This window comes from Podarcis gaigeae (assembly GCF_964106915.1).
Source record: "Podarcis gaigeae genome assembly, chromosome: 1".
In the NCBI taxonomy this organism is placed as follows: domain Eukaryota; kingdom Metazoa; phylum Chordata; class Lepidosauria; order Squamata; family Lacertidae; genus Podarcis; species Podarcis gaigeae.
The window spans coordinates 72374055-72392512 of record NC_139678.1 but is presented as its reverse complement, the minus strand read 5'-3'; the positions used below and the strand labels follow the sequence as shown (position 1 = coordinate 72392512).

General features: G+C 41.4%; 2 protein-coding genes across 4 annotated transcripts in view; one reads left to right on the top strand and one right to left on the bottom strand.

The window, feature by feature from the left end:
- Nucleotides 1–3704, bottom strand: part of OTOG (otogelin) — a 95572-nt gene extending 91868 nt beyond the window's left edge. The window contains exons 1-3 of the mRNA XM_083700824.1: nt 3621–3704; nt 3331–3394; nt 1844–1898 (exon numbers count right to left, since the gene is read on the bottom strand). Coding sequence (XP_083556950.1) covers nt 1844–1898; nt 3331–3394; nt 3621–3678 — 177 coding nt within the window. The 5' untranslated portion in view covers nt 3679–3704. The remainder of the gene's footprint in view (nt 1–1843; nt 1899–3330; nt 3395–3620) is intronic.
- USH1C (USH1 protein network component harmonin) overlaps nt 1–18458 on the top strand; it is a 124858-nt gene that overhangs the window by 68051 nt on the left and 38349 nt on the right. For 2 of the 3 annotated variants that reach the window (XM_083709726.1, XM_083709725.1), the window contains exons 2-4: nt 7758–7899; nt 9620–9914; nt 15547–15614. In XM_083709726.1, coding sequence (XP_083565852.1) covers nt 9879–9914; nt 15547–15614 — 104 coding nt within the window. In that variant the 5' untranslated portion in view covers nt 7758–7899; nt 9620–9878. The remainder of the gene's footprint in view (nt 1–7757; nt 7900–9619; nt 9915–15546; nt 15615–18458) is intronic. The other variant, XM_083709724.1, reaches the window with a different exon arrangement.

Below are 18458 nucleotides of genomic sequence, written 5' to 3'. Positions count from 1 at the left end.
AAGCAAAACTTTGGCCTTATCAGCAGTTGATTTAATTATTGTCATTGTGATTGTGCAGAATATTTTTCTCTCTGCAAAACTTCTCCAGAAACAACAAGTGGAGAAAAACAAGATCAAGAAACGGACTCATTTTGAGGAGCCTAATTAAGCTGTACAAAGTGAAAATCTGAAGTGACTAACTTCTTTCCCCATTCAGAAAATAAGAACCACAAAAAAGAATGAAGGGGAAATATACTTTAAAAGCCATGGCAGTTGATAAAGTTCTGGTGTATAATTTAATTATAAATTAAATTACAAATTAAATAATTACAAATGGTTTGACAGCCCAAAGCAAAATCATTACAAAATTTTACTTAAAAAAAGAAGATAAAATACTGTGCAAAATAAAACCTAATTATAGATATGCATCCTTTTCCACTAGGTGTGTTTTATTATTGATACTATAAATCGTAGAACTGCAACCTATGCATTAGCAATTGTAACAACTTTATTGCTTTTAAAAATATTTTTTCTTTCATTTATTCTTTCTATAACATTTGTCATTAATAAAATTCAGAATCTTTTTTGAAAAAATAATATAGCACTCAAACACAAGACTGAACATTCCAAAATGTAAGCAGTTCATAAGCACTTGACTTTGACAGAACTAAGAACAACTTGCATTTAACAGTATCAGATCCTTAAGAATTATTAATAGGAATCAGACTTAAATATTGAATAAGCTAGTTTTAGTCAACAAAAATAAACATTAATTTAAATGAAAGTATTTAATTTAAATTACAATAGATCTTATCAGCAACATAATATGTTAATATAATAATTGTTTCTAATTTAGCCTTGTGATTTATTTTGGGTTTGTTTCAGCTTATTTTACCTACAGAAATAAAGTGCTATTATCCCTGTCTATTATAATACTTTCATAATCCAGGTACAACAGTTAGAATTACTTAAAACTTATTGAAAGGTATCCAGAGCAAAATGCTTATAAACAGAATTATATACCTATTTTGATTCATTGTTACCAGTATTATAAAACAACCATAAAAAGCCTGGCAAAATTGATGTTATAAAGGTAATGTTATAAAATAAGCATTTTTCTTTACAAATCCAAGCATATCATTTATTCATTTCAATGTTTTCATGGACTTCTGCCCAGACAGAAAGCAAAGAAAAACAACTATTCAAATGCATTTGGAAATTCGAGTGGGGTTTCCCCTCTACTTCTAGCATTAGATAGCTGAAGTTCCTCTACTAAATTAAAATGGGCAAGTTTCTATATACATTTTTACATACTAACAAGTCGCTTTCAGTGACCAAAGTAGAAAATCTCAGCTTTACTGACTCATATTACAACCATAGTCAAGAATCCATCAGCCTGAGTCATTAATATCAAAAGCTCATCAAACCGTTTCAATACCCTTCTTCAATTATAACATGTATAGTGAGGGAACATTCTACTTAAAGCCAAGAGTATAATCGTCTAACTATTCTTGCATGTTATTTCAGTAAAAGAACCAAGGCAAAACATTCTCCGAGCAAAGACGGCTATTGCTGAAAGCAAACCCTTTCATTAAAGCTGTTTGCAAACCAAGTCATTTTCACAATACTAGTAGAAAAGGGAAGGACATAAGGAAATGTATTCCGTTCAGCAGCTGGACAACACAGTGCCAAATGGCTGAAAGAAAACATTCACAGTAACTGGAACACCCATCCCCTACCCCACACACTATAATTTGTTGGATGCATGGTTGAGCCATCCTGTGAACTTCTCCTCCCAGCACTCCAACCTTTCAAACACAGAAAAAAACAGCTCCCATCAGGTGAGTGGGTACCCTTGCCTTACCAGCTCTCCCAGGGCACGAGGATCTCCTTTCCGAAGTACTGCACTGCTGCCGTTCCTAGGCGGAAAAAGAACAAGGCTGGGTTTGTTTAGCAGAGGTAATCTGCACCTTTCTTACTCATGCAGAACTCAGGGAAGCTGCACCTCTTCTCAGACTGAGGGCCCCAGGTTGAACTGCGAGTTTCCTTTGGAGCGAATATCAGGCAAGGTGGGCTTAAGGGGTTACCTCTGACTCTTGGTTTTTCCGAAAGGGTGTTTCTACTCTGTCTCTGGTTGCTTTGATTAGCTCCTGAACAACAAAAACACACCAGCTCCTCTCTTATGTGCGAGTCTCCTTTCCCTAATTATTCCCCTCCACCTTAAAATGAAGGCTGCAAATCCTTAATTTCTCCTCAGATAAATTAATCCATCACTCGTGAGTCTGTAAAACATTAAGAATCAACAGGTTGCAGATTGCGAGCACTTAGTACATTTAAAATTGTATCAATAAAGATGCTGGTGTGAATATAGCCATGAAGAGTTATTCCCCATTCTCTGTGGCCTCATATGTACTTCCAGCAACTAAGCTCATTTCTTACTAAATAAGGTAAATAAAGTGTGATCCAGAAGCCTTTCATGCAGAAATGCTTCCATATTTATGTTTATGCCCATTTAATTATATCTCCATAATTCTTCTGCAAGCAAGGGAAAATAGAGGAAAGAATTCCATAACCTGCCTTAGATATTTGACACAGGAATATAAGAACCTGCTCCCCAGGTGATTAACTGAAGAGGAAACCAAGCTTGGTTCCAGAAGCACAATTAAATTTCATATATTACCAGATTCTGATTACGAGTCTTGTGTCATCTTAAAGACATGTTTATTTTATTTTAGGTAGCATAGCATATTCTGTTAACTAGGGACCGCTTCTTTAAATGACTGAGCGGCTTTAGCCCATGAAATCTTAGACCGCAATAAATCTGTTAGTTTCTAAAGGTAACAACATCACTCTTTGTTGCTTTTGCTGCAGGGAACTAACAAAGATCTGCCTCTGGAGGCAGATTTTGATTCTCTCACAGCTCACTCTCACACCTTGTCAGAACGCACAGCACATTCCAGCAAAGCTTTTGAATTCCATTCCCAGTTTAAACCACCATCCCTTTCTCAGCCCAAACACCTCTAGGTCTGGTAATGGTCTCCCAGAGTCAGCTCCGAAAGAGCCCCTGTCCCTTTAAGAGTCAAATCAAAGCACAGGAGGGGCAGATTCCCCCCCCCCCAGGTGCAGCTTTTCCCACCACATTGAGGTGAGCGAAGCACTGGTGGAATTTTCCTCTCTGAAGTTGAGATGCCAGTTAAGGTAAGCTTCCCTGACGAGCGCCCCGCTTTTCTGCCTGCTTTGGAGCTGGGTAGGTACGGAATGGCGAGCCCGCTTTCCCAAGCTCGCTCCGGGCCACGCGCAGGGAGAAGGGCAAGTGGCCCACGCCGCGCGCCCCTCACGCCCCTTACTTACCTCGCCTGGCCGGGGGCCGCGCTCCTCGGAGACAGCTGCGCAGCCACGCTCCACGCCAACAGCGCTGCAAAAGAGGAGGCGAGCTGAAAGGAGGCTGGGAAGGCGCGATAGCTGCCCAGAGTGCCCTTGGCGCCCACAAACCAACGCGGCGCCTGCAGCCCCTTCACGGCGCCTAGGTAGTAGTAATAATAATAATACTGATAATAATCCCCTCCCCCACCCACCTGTTTGAAAGTAACCGACGACGGCACCTCCCGCCTCACAGAAACCGCGCGCTTTCTGACACTCACCCTGAGGCACCCAGACGTACACCAGCATCCCTTTCGCGCGCCTGAAGCGCGGCTCCATCGGGACGCCGCGAGAGACGAGCTCTCTGAGGTGGCCGCGGGAGCCGAGGCTGAGGGAAGGCGAGCGCTCCCCTTACCCGCCGCGCCTGGTGGCCAGCATCTCCGCGCCCCGCCGCTGGGCGAGTGTGGACGGCAAGGGGTGGACCCGCACCGGCCGGCTCGCTTCGCCTTGTTCTCGTTCCAAACGCCAGCTCTTCGCCGCCGCTCGGCGCTGGGGGGACGCCTCCCCTCACTGATTAGCATAATGTCGGCCCCTCAGGAGGAGGCGCCGTTCCCCTGCCCCTTCCATAGGGAGCGCAGCTCAGGCCTCCAGGAGGAAACGGGAGCGAGGCGACGACCCGCAGTGGGACTCGGAAATGCCGGCCCCTCGCTCGGGTTGATTCGCCCGTGGCACGATCAGAAAGAGGAGGCCACACAACACCCCGTTGGGCGCGTGTGAATCTAGGAAGGGGGACACAGGCACGCACTTTTTAGGCTGATCCTGCAGAATCTTTATTCTGAGACCTACTCAAAGGAAATATGCATTGGATGACAGCATATAAAGATGCTTTGTTGATGGATCTTGCGTCATATATATATATATATATATATATATATATAGTATTACAATTTAGGATATTCATTTAAACAACCTTAAATACCAACAACTATCCTTCTCTTTCCATGATTCATTTTGCATAACATAAATCCCTGCATATTTTACATGAACTAAACCATTCAGTATTCCATTATCACATCCTCAAAACTTATTTACACTGTTGAGTTTATCTTAATGCTGCCAACGTTTTCAAGTGTACACAGTTGCCCCCGCCCCAATATATTCAATAAACATTTTCAAATCTTTTAACATATGTTCTTCTAAAAAATATTTATGGGGGGGGATAAGCAAATGTTCTTTTTGTTCTCTTATTCTATGTGTTAGGTCCACAAGCTGCACATATTCCATCAGTTTAAGTTGCCATTCTTCTTCAGTTGGGACCTTGCTTGTTTTCCATTTTGGGCTAGCAAAACACAGGCCACAGTTGTGCATACAAAAATTACCTTTATGTATATAAAAAAAACATTTAAAAGTTTATTCATGTTGATTGATCTTACATCTGAGTAGCATAAAGCTGCTGAGTGCACCTAGGAGCTTCTTTTTGTTATTTATTTTATTTTATATTTTTTATTGAATTTATATACTGCTCTATACCCAGAGGTCTCAGGGTGATTCACATGTGCCACATGTAAATGCTGAGGGCATTGGTATTGTAGAATGGGAACAAAGGAGTCATGGCAGCCTGTAAATGTGATACAAATCTATTCCATACATAAAATAGGCAACTTAAAATGGTTATAACCTAAAAATATATATAGCCACAAAAGCCAATGACCGTTTCTCCATATGTAACACACATTGGCAAACTGGATACATGTAAATTTGTTGGTTTAATTAGGTTGTAATGACATGCAAAGTGTGCATGAAACATATCTCCCATAGCTAGATGCATTTTAACTAAAAAGTGTTTGGTGGCAAATTGAGAATTCCAAGCACCAGTCTGAGCATGAGCCAAGAAGGCATAGTCCTCTTTAAGGTGTGCCACGATAACAGATTTCCTTCCCATATTTTTAAAATGAAATATGCAAGCCTCTTAATCTCCAGACTTTGTAAATGTCAGTTTGGATAGCCCCGAAACAGCTCATTTTTATTACAAAGTATAATCATTAAATATTTCTGTGTTTTTTACTTCCTCACATTATTTAAATGAAGGCACTCCTTTTATTTCTAGCTTTTTGCCATTCTGTGTGTGCACTTTCTCCTCTTTCATTCCTTTGTAGTATTATCTTCTTCCCTTCCTCCCTGCCTCCTCCCTCTGCCATCTGCCATACTTTCTCTCACCCCTGTCTCCCTTCCTTCATCCTTCAGCTATCTCATAACAGAAGCTTTAAAAGCTTCCATTGCCAGGTGAGAAATTGTCTCAGATGAAAAGAGTCCCTTTTCTGACTGCTTTAGGAAGTCTGTTAACAGCAAGTAATTAAAAAGATCTCATTCCCGTCTTTGTAATTAGTCCCCAAGTATTGTATTTCCAGCTGTAACAAGTGATTCATTTCAGTAGGAATGATGAAACCGCAATGACGTCTTCACCAAAACTTGGTCCTTCTGTAAGCACAAAATGAAAAAAGGGTGCCTTCTAATTTCCCCCCTCTGTTTATTTCAGCACCCTGAAATATTTAGCTTCTTGTGCGGCATTTGCGCCATAACAGAAACATAACAGATACACAGTAGAACTCCTGATTTTCAAACCTGGGTGACCAAATTCTCACCAACAGTTGACATTTACATGTCTATTGAATTAGCATCTAACCTCTCAGAGTGAATGCAGAGGGGAGGACATATGCCAATAGATCTAGAGCAGCTAGCAGGTACTGTGTGGATTGCACTTTCCCAGCAACAATATGTCATGGATTGACGACTAGGAAAAATCTATTTTCCTGCAACCAGGTTTCTGTCTGGAGAGTAGAGACTTGCATTTTCCTTCAGCTGATCTTCTGGTTGAGAAATTACATATGGAGATGCTGCTTGTCTCAGACAAGAACAGAGATTATTTCACTTCCTTGCACAATAATGAAAACGTCAGGGGAGGGGGAGAATAGGCAAGATCTAAACAAATAAATCAAATCTGCACACTGAGATCTGCTTTTGTGCACAAATTGCCTCTTGCTGGGCAAGGTTATTTGTGTTCCTGAAGTACAGGGAAATATATTACCATGGCAGACTATGACTATTACTCCAAGTCTGTCTTCAGTATTATGTATGATGATATTTAAATGCCAGTACCATTCTTCTGCTATTACAGTGGTACCTCGGGTTACATACGCTTCAGGTTGCATACGCTTCAGGTTACATACGCTTCAGGTTACAGACTCTGCTAACCCAGAAATATTACCTCGGGTTAAGAACTTTGCTTCAGGATGAGAACAGAAATTGTGCTCCAGTGGCGTGGCAGCAGCAGGAGGCCCCATTAGCTAAAGTGGTGCTTTAAGTTAAGAACCGACCTCTGGAACGAATTAAGTACTTAACCCGAGGTACCACTGTATATTGTGCTTTAATAGCACCCCATACAGGACTACTTGGTACAATTAATAAGCTGCTAATTTACACACACACACACACACACACACACACACACACACATCAAAATACAATATATGACTTTTCTTTAAAGGGAATATTTCCAAACTTAATATTTTGCAGGAATCACTCATGCAAGTAATGACTAAGACTAAAATATAAAGCTTGCTTCTCCTAACTTAGACTGGGGGGAAACCTAGACTAGAAAAAACCCACAAATATAAGCTTCAAGTGACAGCAGAACATCCACAAATAAACATTCAGTTCCATGTAAACTTCGCTTGCTTTGATGGCCTCTGTTTTCAAATGTACCCAATTTTCTGGCTTCTCTAGTTATCAGTGTGTCTCAGAGATTATATATAGCAAAGTTAACTTTCTGAATGGCCTGGAAATATTTTATCTATTTGGGTTTGCACTGATTGCACCACATTTCTAAGTATAAATTCAGAGAACTGTCCATTTATTCCTTCTATCTGATTCCTCCTTCTTAACCAATTCCTGGTACACAAACAGACCTCTTTTCTTATTCCATTACTGTTGAGCTTACTCAGGAGTCTTGAGTGAGGTACTTTGTCAAAAGCGTTTTTTAAAGTTCAAGTACACTGTGGCAACCAGATCACCTTGATCTATTTGCTTGTTCATAGGACTTGCCCTTGCCAAAGCCATGCTGGATCTGCAGTAGCAAGGCTTACTCTTCTATATGCTTGTTTATTTTATCTTTTAACACTTTCTACCAGTTTTTTCAGGATAGATATTAAGCTAACAGGCTTGAAATTTCTAGGGTTTTCCCTAAGTCCTTAAAAAACAAATTTTGTTACACTGGCTATTTTCCAGTCCTCCGGTATGGAAGCTGATCTGAGGGACAAGTTACATATTTTTGTTAAAAAATAAGCAATTGCACTTTTGAGTCACTGTGGTGGATGCCACCCCAAAACCAGTGATTTGTCACTTTCTATTTTGTCTGTTAGGTTTAGAACTTCATATCTCATGACCACTATCCACCTCAGACAGCCTTCCTGCAATTTGCAAAACTTAGTTCAAGCAGTGGGATCTGCCCTACATCCTATGCCTACTTCCTCTTCCTGCAAACCTACCAGCCTTCAACACAAGGTGAGTTGCATCCCATTCCCAACACTTCCAACAAGTAACTGGTCTCTTTCTTCTTCTTCATTTTCTCCGCTTCCAACCTTGGCATTATACTTAGAGGAGGAAAGTCAACATTGTGATACTACGATCTGCTTTCCAGATGGTATTATTTCCCCTGTCCTCCCTCCATGTACTGTTCTGGGGGTTCTCCTAATTCCCCCAATATGATTTGGAGGGCACAGGGGCACCAGATGAGAGAGGGAAAAGTCCATTGCACTAGTGGGACTGACTATGCTGGCTTCTGCTCACACAGGTGTTTAGCTGAATTGTCCAGAAACATTACTTTTGCATTTATTAGGTACCTCTCTGCAGGATTTTTAAAAATGTTTGGAGTTCCAAGACATCACAAAGTACTTTTTGTTTTTGCTTTGGCTCCTATCACCTTCTACAGATGACAAGTCTAAAAAACCTTGCAAGGATATTTTAAATTAGATTGTACTTAAAAATAAAAACAAATCAAGGATACTTGGACTAAATATTTTGAGTTCTTTGCAGGTTTTTGTCTTATTTGTATTTGCTATTCTCATAGCTTTCACCATGAGGTGGTTTCATTTCAGTTGACAAGGCTCCGAGGGCATCACCTCAGTCTGAATAAGGAAATAGAATTGGCTAAAGCACATGCAATTTGGCATCGCGACCTGGAAGGATTTAGAATAATTTCTAATGGCAGCATGTTATTCACTCTCTTGGTCTGAAAGTACAGCAGTACCATTGTCACAGTTTCTGTGCATGCAGTGGCGTAGCATGGGTTGTCAGCACCCATGTGCCCCCTAACCCGTGGATTTGCACCCCCTAACCCTAACCCCCAGATGTTGCGCCCGGTGCAGCAGGCCCCCCCTGCACCCCCCACGCTACGCCACTGTGTGCATGGAATGAAGCTAGTGAATGCTACAGACCTAGACGGAAAGAATGAAGAATGGAAAGTGTAGGAGAAGGTGGAGTTATGGAATGCACCTGCTACATGGGTGGGCTGGAAGAGGAGAAGGAAAAGGAAGGTTCTGTAGCTTGATGGGATCCTTTGGGAGTGACGGGGGGTGTTCAAAACTGTGGCTGATTCATTTTCAGGTGAAATAACTTGAAAAACTGTTTCTATGCAAGATCATTCTGCTACTGACAAAGTTGCAAAGTTGAGAATGGCAAGATTGTGTTCAAACCATAATCCTCTACCAAATGTATTACATCTGCCTGCATTCAGAGGGTCTATAACAAAGTGAAATTTTGATCATCTTGGACCCAAAGAGTCCACGTGTGTTCTCGGGTGAGAATTTCCCCTTCCAGTTGCAGTTCCTGATGTGGATCTTTGGGATCCTGCCCCAAGTTGCAGCACAGAACGCTTATAAGGGAGACTTCCAAGTGCCCAAAGTCATGCGACACTGTGTGTGAAAGTTAAGCAATAGTGCAAACCTATCCAAAAGAAAGTCCTATTGATATCATTGGAACTTACTGCCAGATAAATAGGCTTACGGCCTTGACGTCTCATTTCACTGGAAGAATTAATAAGCAATTGTGCAACTCTCTTCCATCGAAATCAATGGGACTGTAAAAAGTGTTTCATTGTGCGTAATTTTACCTGGACGAACCCTAGTGTAGTATATAGCAGAAAGATAAGATTTGCGAGAAATAAAAGGCAATGGAAGCTGATCTGAGTTGTCCCCCTTTCACTGAAATTCATGGGAGGCTGCAGGAGATCATCAAGAAAATGTCGAGGCAGCGCGAGGCGACCTGGTAAGCGCCTTCCTTGCCAATAACATTATTTCTCGGACAACCCGTCTGCCGCGCAGGCCGACCCTTCCCGCAGGGCTGCGCTGCGCCCTCTAGCGCTCGGCTGGAGTCCTGCGTCCTAACCTGCGCCCAGGACCAGGAGGAAACGGCATCGGCTGGGTGCGCGCACCGACGAAGGTTCCCCGGGGGAAAGCCAAGCGAAAGTCGCTCTCCCCATTGCCATGGAGCGGAAGGTGGCCAGGGAATTCAGGCACAAGGTAAGAGAGGGGCGCTCGGCCCACCGCCTGCCCTACGCTCCCTGCGGCGTCCTCGGGCTTCCTCGCTAACCTCACTTTCCGCCTCGTAAGCGAGAGAAACTGCTGGCGCTGCCAGCGAAGTGAGCGTGGGCATTTCGCTGGGACTATGGACTCTCGGTGTCAATTAACTCGGACCTGGCGGGTGGGGGAGCAGGGGGGAGGGGAAGAAGGGAGGCTGGCATGCTTCTTTCAGCAGAAGAAAGTTTTCCCCCCCAGGGGACCCGAGGTGTGTGGCGGATTAGGGTAAGATTCCTCTGGGCAGGAAGGAACAGAGCCCACCCTCGCCATGGGCTGCTCGCAATGTGCGCGCCCAGCAAACCTGCTTCTCTCGCCATCCATCTTTCTTCTACCGACCCAGACCTGCCTTTCCCTGCGCCTCTCAAAGCAGGCGAGCGGAAGGCAATGGAAAGTTCAAGGAGCTGACCTTGCCTCTTCTTAACTTTCTGGGCAGCCTTTACAACAATAATCAACATCACTACATACATAGAGATATACAGATGTATGGGTGCGTCATCATTTTAGAAAACCTCACAGAGCAATTTCTCAGGAAAGAAATACCCTCCAAAAACAGTTTTTGCCGCCTCCTCCTCCTCCTCTCTCTTTGGCGTTTCTTTGTCAATGACCAAGAGACTTGGCAAGGCTAGGTGTATTGCATAATAGCTCTTTTGTTCTTACCCTTTAAAAAAAAGTGAAAGCGAGGAGCTGCCAGACAGCAATGAAAAAATTCTTGACCTAAAAGTAGGTGAACACTTGTTCTTTAAACAAAATTTGACTACATTGAGAAAACAAAGAAACAAAAAGATTCATGTGTGATTTGGCAGGCAAAATGATATGAAAATGGTCTTTGGCAGTTTCGGTGAAGTGGGAGCTGTAATTCAGTCACGCTGTAAGAGCGTTTTTAGGCATCATACTGGAAATATATTGGGCTGTGTCTAACTAACTTAGTTGGACCTGTTGAAATGAATGAACCAAAATTAGTCATGGCCATTAATTTTAATGAGTCTATTCTAAGTAAAAGTTAGCTGAATACAAACCATTGACGGGGGGCGAGAAAATGAAACTCCAGTTTTGTTCAGAATGCCCTTAACTTCTAAGAGCAATTTATGTTTGTATGCACTCTTCTTAGGGATTTTCCATAGAACGAATACACCAAATAATTGTAATTATTATTTTTATATCTGCAACCTGCTCTTCAACCAAGAGGTCCTGTGGGCAGTACACAACATTGTATTAAAATACAGCATATCAACATAAAAGCCATTACAATGAAATAAATCAATAACAGACAATGCAGCAGTCCAGGAAGGACCAGATGTTATTAATCAACTCTCTTCTCCACTGAAGCTACCTGAGCCTCAAGTGACAGTAATGGCTCTAGGAGCCTTCAGAGGCAATGCAGTTCCATCCTCAACAGGCTGCCTCCTGAACTGTTTGACCCATAATCAATACCAACCATATTTTATATCTCTGCATATTTCTAGTAAACAAATAATCACGAAGAGCATCCAGCTATCCCCACTAACATTGATCTTCCCCCCTTTTCTGCCTGTACCAAACTCGCCATCTAGGATGATTTAGTCTCATTTTTAAGTTCCACCCAGTTCCATTTTAAAATTGCATTTGTACAGCTTAACTTGGAGTTATGTGTCTTATTGGGCTCTGCCTTTGCCCTTTTTTTGCAACCTGCTCATAAACACATTTCTCTAGAAATAAGCCTGTAATAATTACCTGGGACTAAATCAATGGGAATTACTTATGAGACACATATGAGATTTCACTGCCAGTTACCATTTACTTCAGTGGCGTTATTTCTAGATAAGCATATTCAAGACTGCTCTTTACATTAGCAGAAAGAAAACCTCTCTCCTCTTTTGTCTTCCGTGGCTAAGAACTAAGTTATCTAACAAAAGGTTAGGCTTAATTTCCTTCCCACCATGATAAATAGGGAAGCACTATTGTGAAATTGAATCGTGAGGTGATGTTAGAATATTTTTGGCAGCTTTTAATAAAGGATCTCTGCTTCTGTAACTATGTTTGTTATTCATATCTGTTAACTATAAGGGTTGGACTGGGTTGCAGCAGACATATTGCTCTCCTGTGTACCTAACATAATATTTATGGTCTTGCACCTTGTACTTGTGGCCTTTTATGATGATGATATTCATAAATCATCCTGAGACCAATCAGAGACTCTCACCACAGTTCCAATACCTCTGTACTATAAGCCATCCCAGCCTCCGAGACATACAAAGTGGAGCATGTTAATTTCAGCCAGATAACTAATGGCCCATTTAATGCAACTGAACAACAGTGCGATCCTAACTCATGTTCTGTGCCGCTGGAGGGAGTTAGGGTAAAGCAGATGGGACTCTTCCCTGGCAGAGGAGCTCCACTGCTGTGGAGGCTCCTTCTGCACCCAGCAAGGAAGGAAATTGTTTCCAGTGGTTCTTCTGTCAGTAATAGCCTGAAGAAAAGCCCAAATGGGTGGTCATTCCCCGCAGTAGACCATGGCCAAAACCAATGGCCAGGGCTCTTCCCACCCTATCCCAGGGAGCTCTGCTGGACTGCAACTGTAACCCACCCCTGATTCTGGGTAAGCACTTTTATTGTGTCTGGACACATACACTTGGATCCTAACTTTCATTTTATGAACAGAACAGAGTTCACATTCTATGGAAGGATAATTTCTTACTTCCTCCTTCCCTCTGCAACCTGGGAGATACTTGGGAATGATGTGGGATACAGTATGGGATGTTAAAGATTGGGCTGGGGTAGAAATGCCCACACCCACATGAATAGAGGAGAAGCTTACAATCCAAGCCATGGACTTCAAAATCTAGTCATCATTATTTATGTTCTTATTTTATGTGCTCTGCTGCTGGAAAGGCCAAGTGATGCCATATTGAACATTATTGCACAATTTATGTCCCTTCTACAAGTAATGCTCAATTTACTGTTGCATATTAAAAGTCACTAAATAACTTATACACATTCTGCTCATATATTTATGGGTGTTTTGGCTTTCCCATTTGTACATCATTCTATTTAGTGATCACATGAATCGTAACAGCTTGTTCACTAGAGATTGGGGGGCAGGAAAAACAAACAATGATGAAGAAAATGGTTTGACAGTGTTCATGGAGGGTGTGTCTGCACTGTAGATTATTTTCCTCTTGTATTGTCAGATGTTCATTTGCATTGCTGCAGCAGTTTTGTATGGGGCTTACATGGTTCTTCGTTAGACCTTATTAGGAGCATCTAGGGCACAGGGCAGCTGCAAGTATTTGATTTTATTCAATCAATGCAGGTGTTAGGAGGGTGGCTGCACCCACAGGACCCCCCTCCTTGTGCCAGAGCCCCATCAAAAACTCATTGTCATAGGCAGCGACTTTAAGAAAAACATAGTTACACAGGGAGTTCCAGCCATGGAGCTTCACCATTATATTTTGTGTTTTCAGTTTAAAAGACAGCTGTGGTCACTATAAACAGCTGTAAACAGTAAGTCCTATCCCATGTTTCAATGCCCCTGCACAGCAGAGCTTGGGGGTCAGGATCCAGCTAGAGGCTGAAACCCATTGACTCCATGACTACAACTTAATACAGTTTAAAGGATGCAAGGGATATAATTTCCATGAACACCTGTTTCAGCCCAGCACCTGTGCTTCAGTGCTGCACCTATTCCTTCAATTGAAGTGCAACCCCACCTGGGTAGCACACCTAATTCCCAGATGTACACTGTACAACTCTGTACACTGCCTCCATCTTGTCAGCATTCACCTTCAGTGTATTGGTCCTCATCCAGCTCTTTACTGTATCCAGGCATCAATCCAGCACACACAAAGCCTCATCTGACTCAGATGACAGAGAAAAATAGAACTGGCATTAACATACTGATGACACTTCATTCAAAATCCTCTGATGACCTCACTCTACAGCTTCGTATAGATGTTAAAAAACATCAGGGACAATATAGAACTTTGTGGGACTCTAGAGCACAAGTGCCATAGAGCCCACCAGAAATCTCTCAATGCAACTTTCTGAAATTGACTCTGAAGGTAAAAGAGGAGCCACCATGTCACTGTGCTGCCACTTCCCATCTGACAGAGTTGCTCCAGCAGGATCCCATGGTCAGTATCACCAGAAGTCACAGAGAGATCAAGGAGAACCAACAGTATCACATTCCACTTGTCTCTCTCCTGGCAAATGTCATCTATTACAGCAACCAAGGCTTCCTCTATGCCAAACCCAGAACTAAACCTGGATTGAAATTCCTTCAGTAAATATTCTGGGATTGCAGTACATGGCTGAATCATGCCCCGTTATTTCTTGCAAATGTTACTTTGCATGTTGCTTAAGTAGGCTAAGCAATCTTCATTCTCTTTAGCTCTAAGGAATGAACCAATAGTACAGGATATGGACTGTATGCCATAGTTTCCAGCTTCATTCCCCAACATCTCCAGTTAGAAGAGTTATAAAGGGCAGGGTTGGGAGAGCCTGACACTTTGGAGACAAATCCTCAAAGTTAAAGAACATACTAGAAAAATACAGTTGGCATCCGTCTTTCTCAGGAGACAAGGGAGGCATGGGCCTTAGGAGTTGAAAGTATGCTCAAGGTATCTAATTTGAGACTATATGCTTTGAATAAATTAACCCAATAAATGGAATTATTGGTCTTCTGAAGAGCATTGGATGTATTGTAACCATTTCAAGCAGGCTTTGTCTCTTGTTTTGTTTTGTTTGTTGGCTTCTAGTTCCCTTGGGGTGTTGCCCTTTCCATTTCCTACTTGAGACCTGGGAGGTCCTCTGCACCATCAGAATAGATGACACTCGCAAAAATGGACTGATATACTGAGTCAGACCATATGTTCCTATGTTCTTCTGAGAACTGCCTTTGTAGCAACTCCATAGCTCTTAGGAAAATGAGCACAGACGTGATTGACTTTCACCAATGTGAAAGCCACAGGCAGTGGTGGCCCTTTCTGATTACCAAAAGTAACTTCTTCTCCCATGATATACGTGGGCGCTGTGCTTTTATTTATTTTTGAACAGTTAGCAAAATTAAAGTCAGTCTTGAAACCTGACACCAGTTTAAGTGAACATGTTGTGACAGACAGTGAAGAAAGAATAACTCTAGCAGCGAGCTCTCCTCTGTCAAGATATCAGAGCTGCAAGGGGCAATCTAGTTTGCTGCACAGCGTCATGGGAAGGATGCTGACATTTCTAGTTTAAAACCATTGAACTCGGTATCTAGATGGTTTTGGTGGAATTGTTTCTGGTTGCTCAGTCATGTGCTACATTAGTGAATGGCCTAAAAGGTTTCTGAAGATATTTATTCAGCAATTTAGTCATTATCAGGTAAGAGAATCAATATATTGCTCTGTGGTATGAAATGACTAGATTTGGGCACGATAATAAACTCCACCGGTGAAGTTTTTATTTCACATTCTTTAAAAAGATTGCTGCCTTTGCAAGAAGCCTCCTGTAAGCAGAAATAAATATATTTAATTATTATATTTTGGTTAATGAGTTGGGGTGTATTCAGCTGTCACAGTTTGTGGTCAGAGTATTACAATAAAATTATCATCTTTTCCAGGTTGACCTGCTGATTGATAGTGAAGCAGAGAAAGATTATCTCTATGATGTGTTGCGGATGTACCATGAGTAAGTTATTCCTTCATATTGATTTCACACTACTGGCAGTTTGGCATTTGGTAGGAAGAAAGTTATAACAGTAGAAATGTTTGCTCATTTTTAACCTGTAAAAAAAAATAGGCAGAGGAACTATTTAAGACTTCCTTTTAACTTCCGCATTTAACACACAACTAAGGAATAAGCAAGACTTTTTATAATGTTCCTGAATTATTCCCAAAGTCTTATTCCAAACTGTTGAAATAAAGGAATGTTTGATAAAATGTCTTCCTGAAACAATTGTCATTAGGAAACTAAAGGCCATCTGCACATTTGAAAATGCTAATAATATGATCCAGTTCTTAACTTTGCTTGATTCTGGTATTTTACCCTTTGGTATTCTAGTCACATTTGAACAACTACAGTGCAACCCTATTTGTGTCTACTCAGAAGTAATCCCCATTATATTCAATGGGACTTGCTCCCAGGTAAACTTGTATAGGATTGCATCCTTTATTATTTTAACACAGAGATCATCAGCAATTTCTAACATTTTGGTCCTATATGCTTGTGTTTTTCTTAATACAATACTGTAAAACAATACTGTACAAACAAGGTGCAAATATAGTTTCTGCTATAATTCCATTTCCACTGTATACTATTTTCACCCAGCATCTCATCTGTACACTGTACCTTCTCCTGGTCCATTTTGTTGTTGTTGGAGGAGATGAGAGTATTTTTCCATTCTTCATAGGTGAATGATTCTGGCAATTATCGTTTCTGGGCATAACTTAATTAATAGCATCATAGTGGAATGAAATGTAGACTTTTCAAGTTTCCATGTGCTCTTTGTGTTAAAGCAGAGTTTTGTGTAGCCTTGGCTACAAACCCGGTTTGGTTTCAGTTCGGGCTGTCTAATTGCTTCACCATTCATAAAGCATTGCCTGCAGCTCGTGACATCAGGAAGAATTCAGCGTAGTTAATTATTTAAAACTTCACTGGAGTTGTAAACCTAACAGATACCTCAAGCATTTATATTTCCCGCCCCATCACCCCCAAAGCTGGGAAATGTTGCTTACACTTAAATAAAATGTACAATATTGTTACAAAGGTATATGACCTTTTTACATATTTATTCAGCAAATACAAAGGTATATGGTCCTTAGATTTCAAAGAAATACCCTGAATCCATTTTGCTAGATGAATATTTCATTTCCACATGTGCCCCTCCAGAAACTAACACTGAGCACCTGTAAGTGTGTTTGTGTATATTATTCCCGTGTTACCCTTGCCTCTGTCGTCTTTCCGCTTCTGTAAAAATTTACAGTATAAACTCATTGGGGCTTTTGTTTATGTTATTCTGTAAAGATATATAGTTTTATTATTTGTGTCAGGAATGGATCACATCCATGCTAAATGGTTTCTGCATTAATATGTATTCTGTGTAGAAACTTGTATGACACAGTACTATTGCCAGTTTTCCCCTCTGTCTTTCTGTTCTTATGAGAGACGTGTGTGTGTGACCACTTCATATATCTTTTGTTCTGGACTCTGATCCAGAAAACCTTATGCCATAAAGCAGACAAATGCTTTTATTTAAACATACAACTACTTGTCATGGATATCTATAAAAAATTGGTGGTTTAAATATGCATTTAACATTGGGGGGCATAATATAAAAATCATATAATCCAAGGCCAACACTGAGAACACAATATTTGTCAAACTTAGAAAAATAAAAAGACATTTGTTTATATTTTCAAAGATCACAATACATTCAGTTTGGCATTTCCTTTAATATTTGGTGATGTATTTCCTACCCTGGTGTGTATTTAATTGCCATTAATAATGTGTTACTTGTACATCAAGTGACATACTAGGGTGTCCAGTATCCTGTGATGACTGATGTAAAGAACACAAACAGATGGTATGGAGTTCTGCCATTCTTTAGGCTAGAGTAACTCTGCTGAAGTCAACAGACTGGCTACAGATTAATTCTGTTGTTTTCATAAAGTTGTTATCCTGGCGTCCCGTTAAAATGTCAGTATGCATGTAATCTTAAACACTTGAAGATTAGCCGTGTCAAATACAATAGGGCTTACTCTTGAATAAGCATGCTTATGATAGAACTTAAGAACTTGTACACAGTACCATAGGAATGGGGCAGTTATAACAAAAAATGTGTATGCCATATGTTCAGATGCCTTTCAGGCGTTCTGTGGATGCATTTGCTTTGTGGGGACAGGGGAAGGGGAATCACACTAGGGACCCCCATGCTGTGCCTTGACAACAGCCAGAGGTCTGAAAGATTCCTAAGGCTACTGTACGTGCCTGTGTGTACAGTGGTACCTCGGGTTAAGAACTCAATTCGTTCTGGAGGTCCATTCCTAACCTGAAACTGTTCTTAACCTGAGGTACCACTTTAGCTAATGGGGCCTCCTGCTGCCGCCACCCGATTTCTGTTCTCATCCTGAAGCAAAGTTCTTAACCCGAGGTACTATTTCTGGGTTAGCGGAGTCTGTAACCTGAAGCGTCTGTAACCCAAGGTACCACTGTATACAACAGGCTTCTCCAGAACACTAGGTAATCATGCAGAGGTTGGCACCACAGATAGTGAGCACCATCTTCAGCACCACTAGCCATTGAAAGCATAGGAATGTAGGAAGCGAGACCATTGGCCCATCTAGCTCAGTATAGCCTGCACTGACTGGCAGTGGCTCTCTAGGATTTCATGCAGGATTCTCTCCCAGATCATTCTGAAGATGTCAGGGGTTGAACGTAGGACCTTCTGTATGCAAAGCAAATAACTGCCAATGAGCCCTTCCCTCATCTCTTCAGATTAAACTCTGTTGTATAGCCTTTTCGTAATGGTCAAGG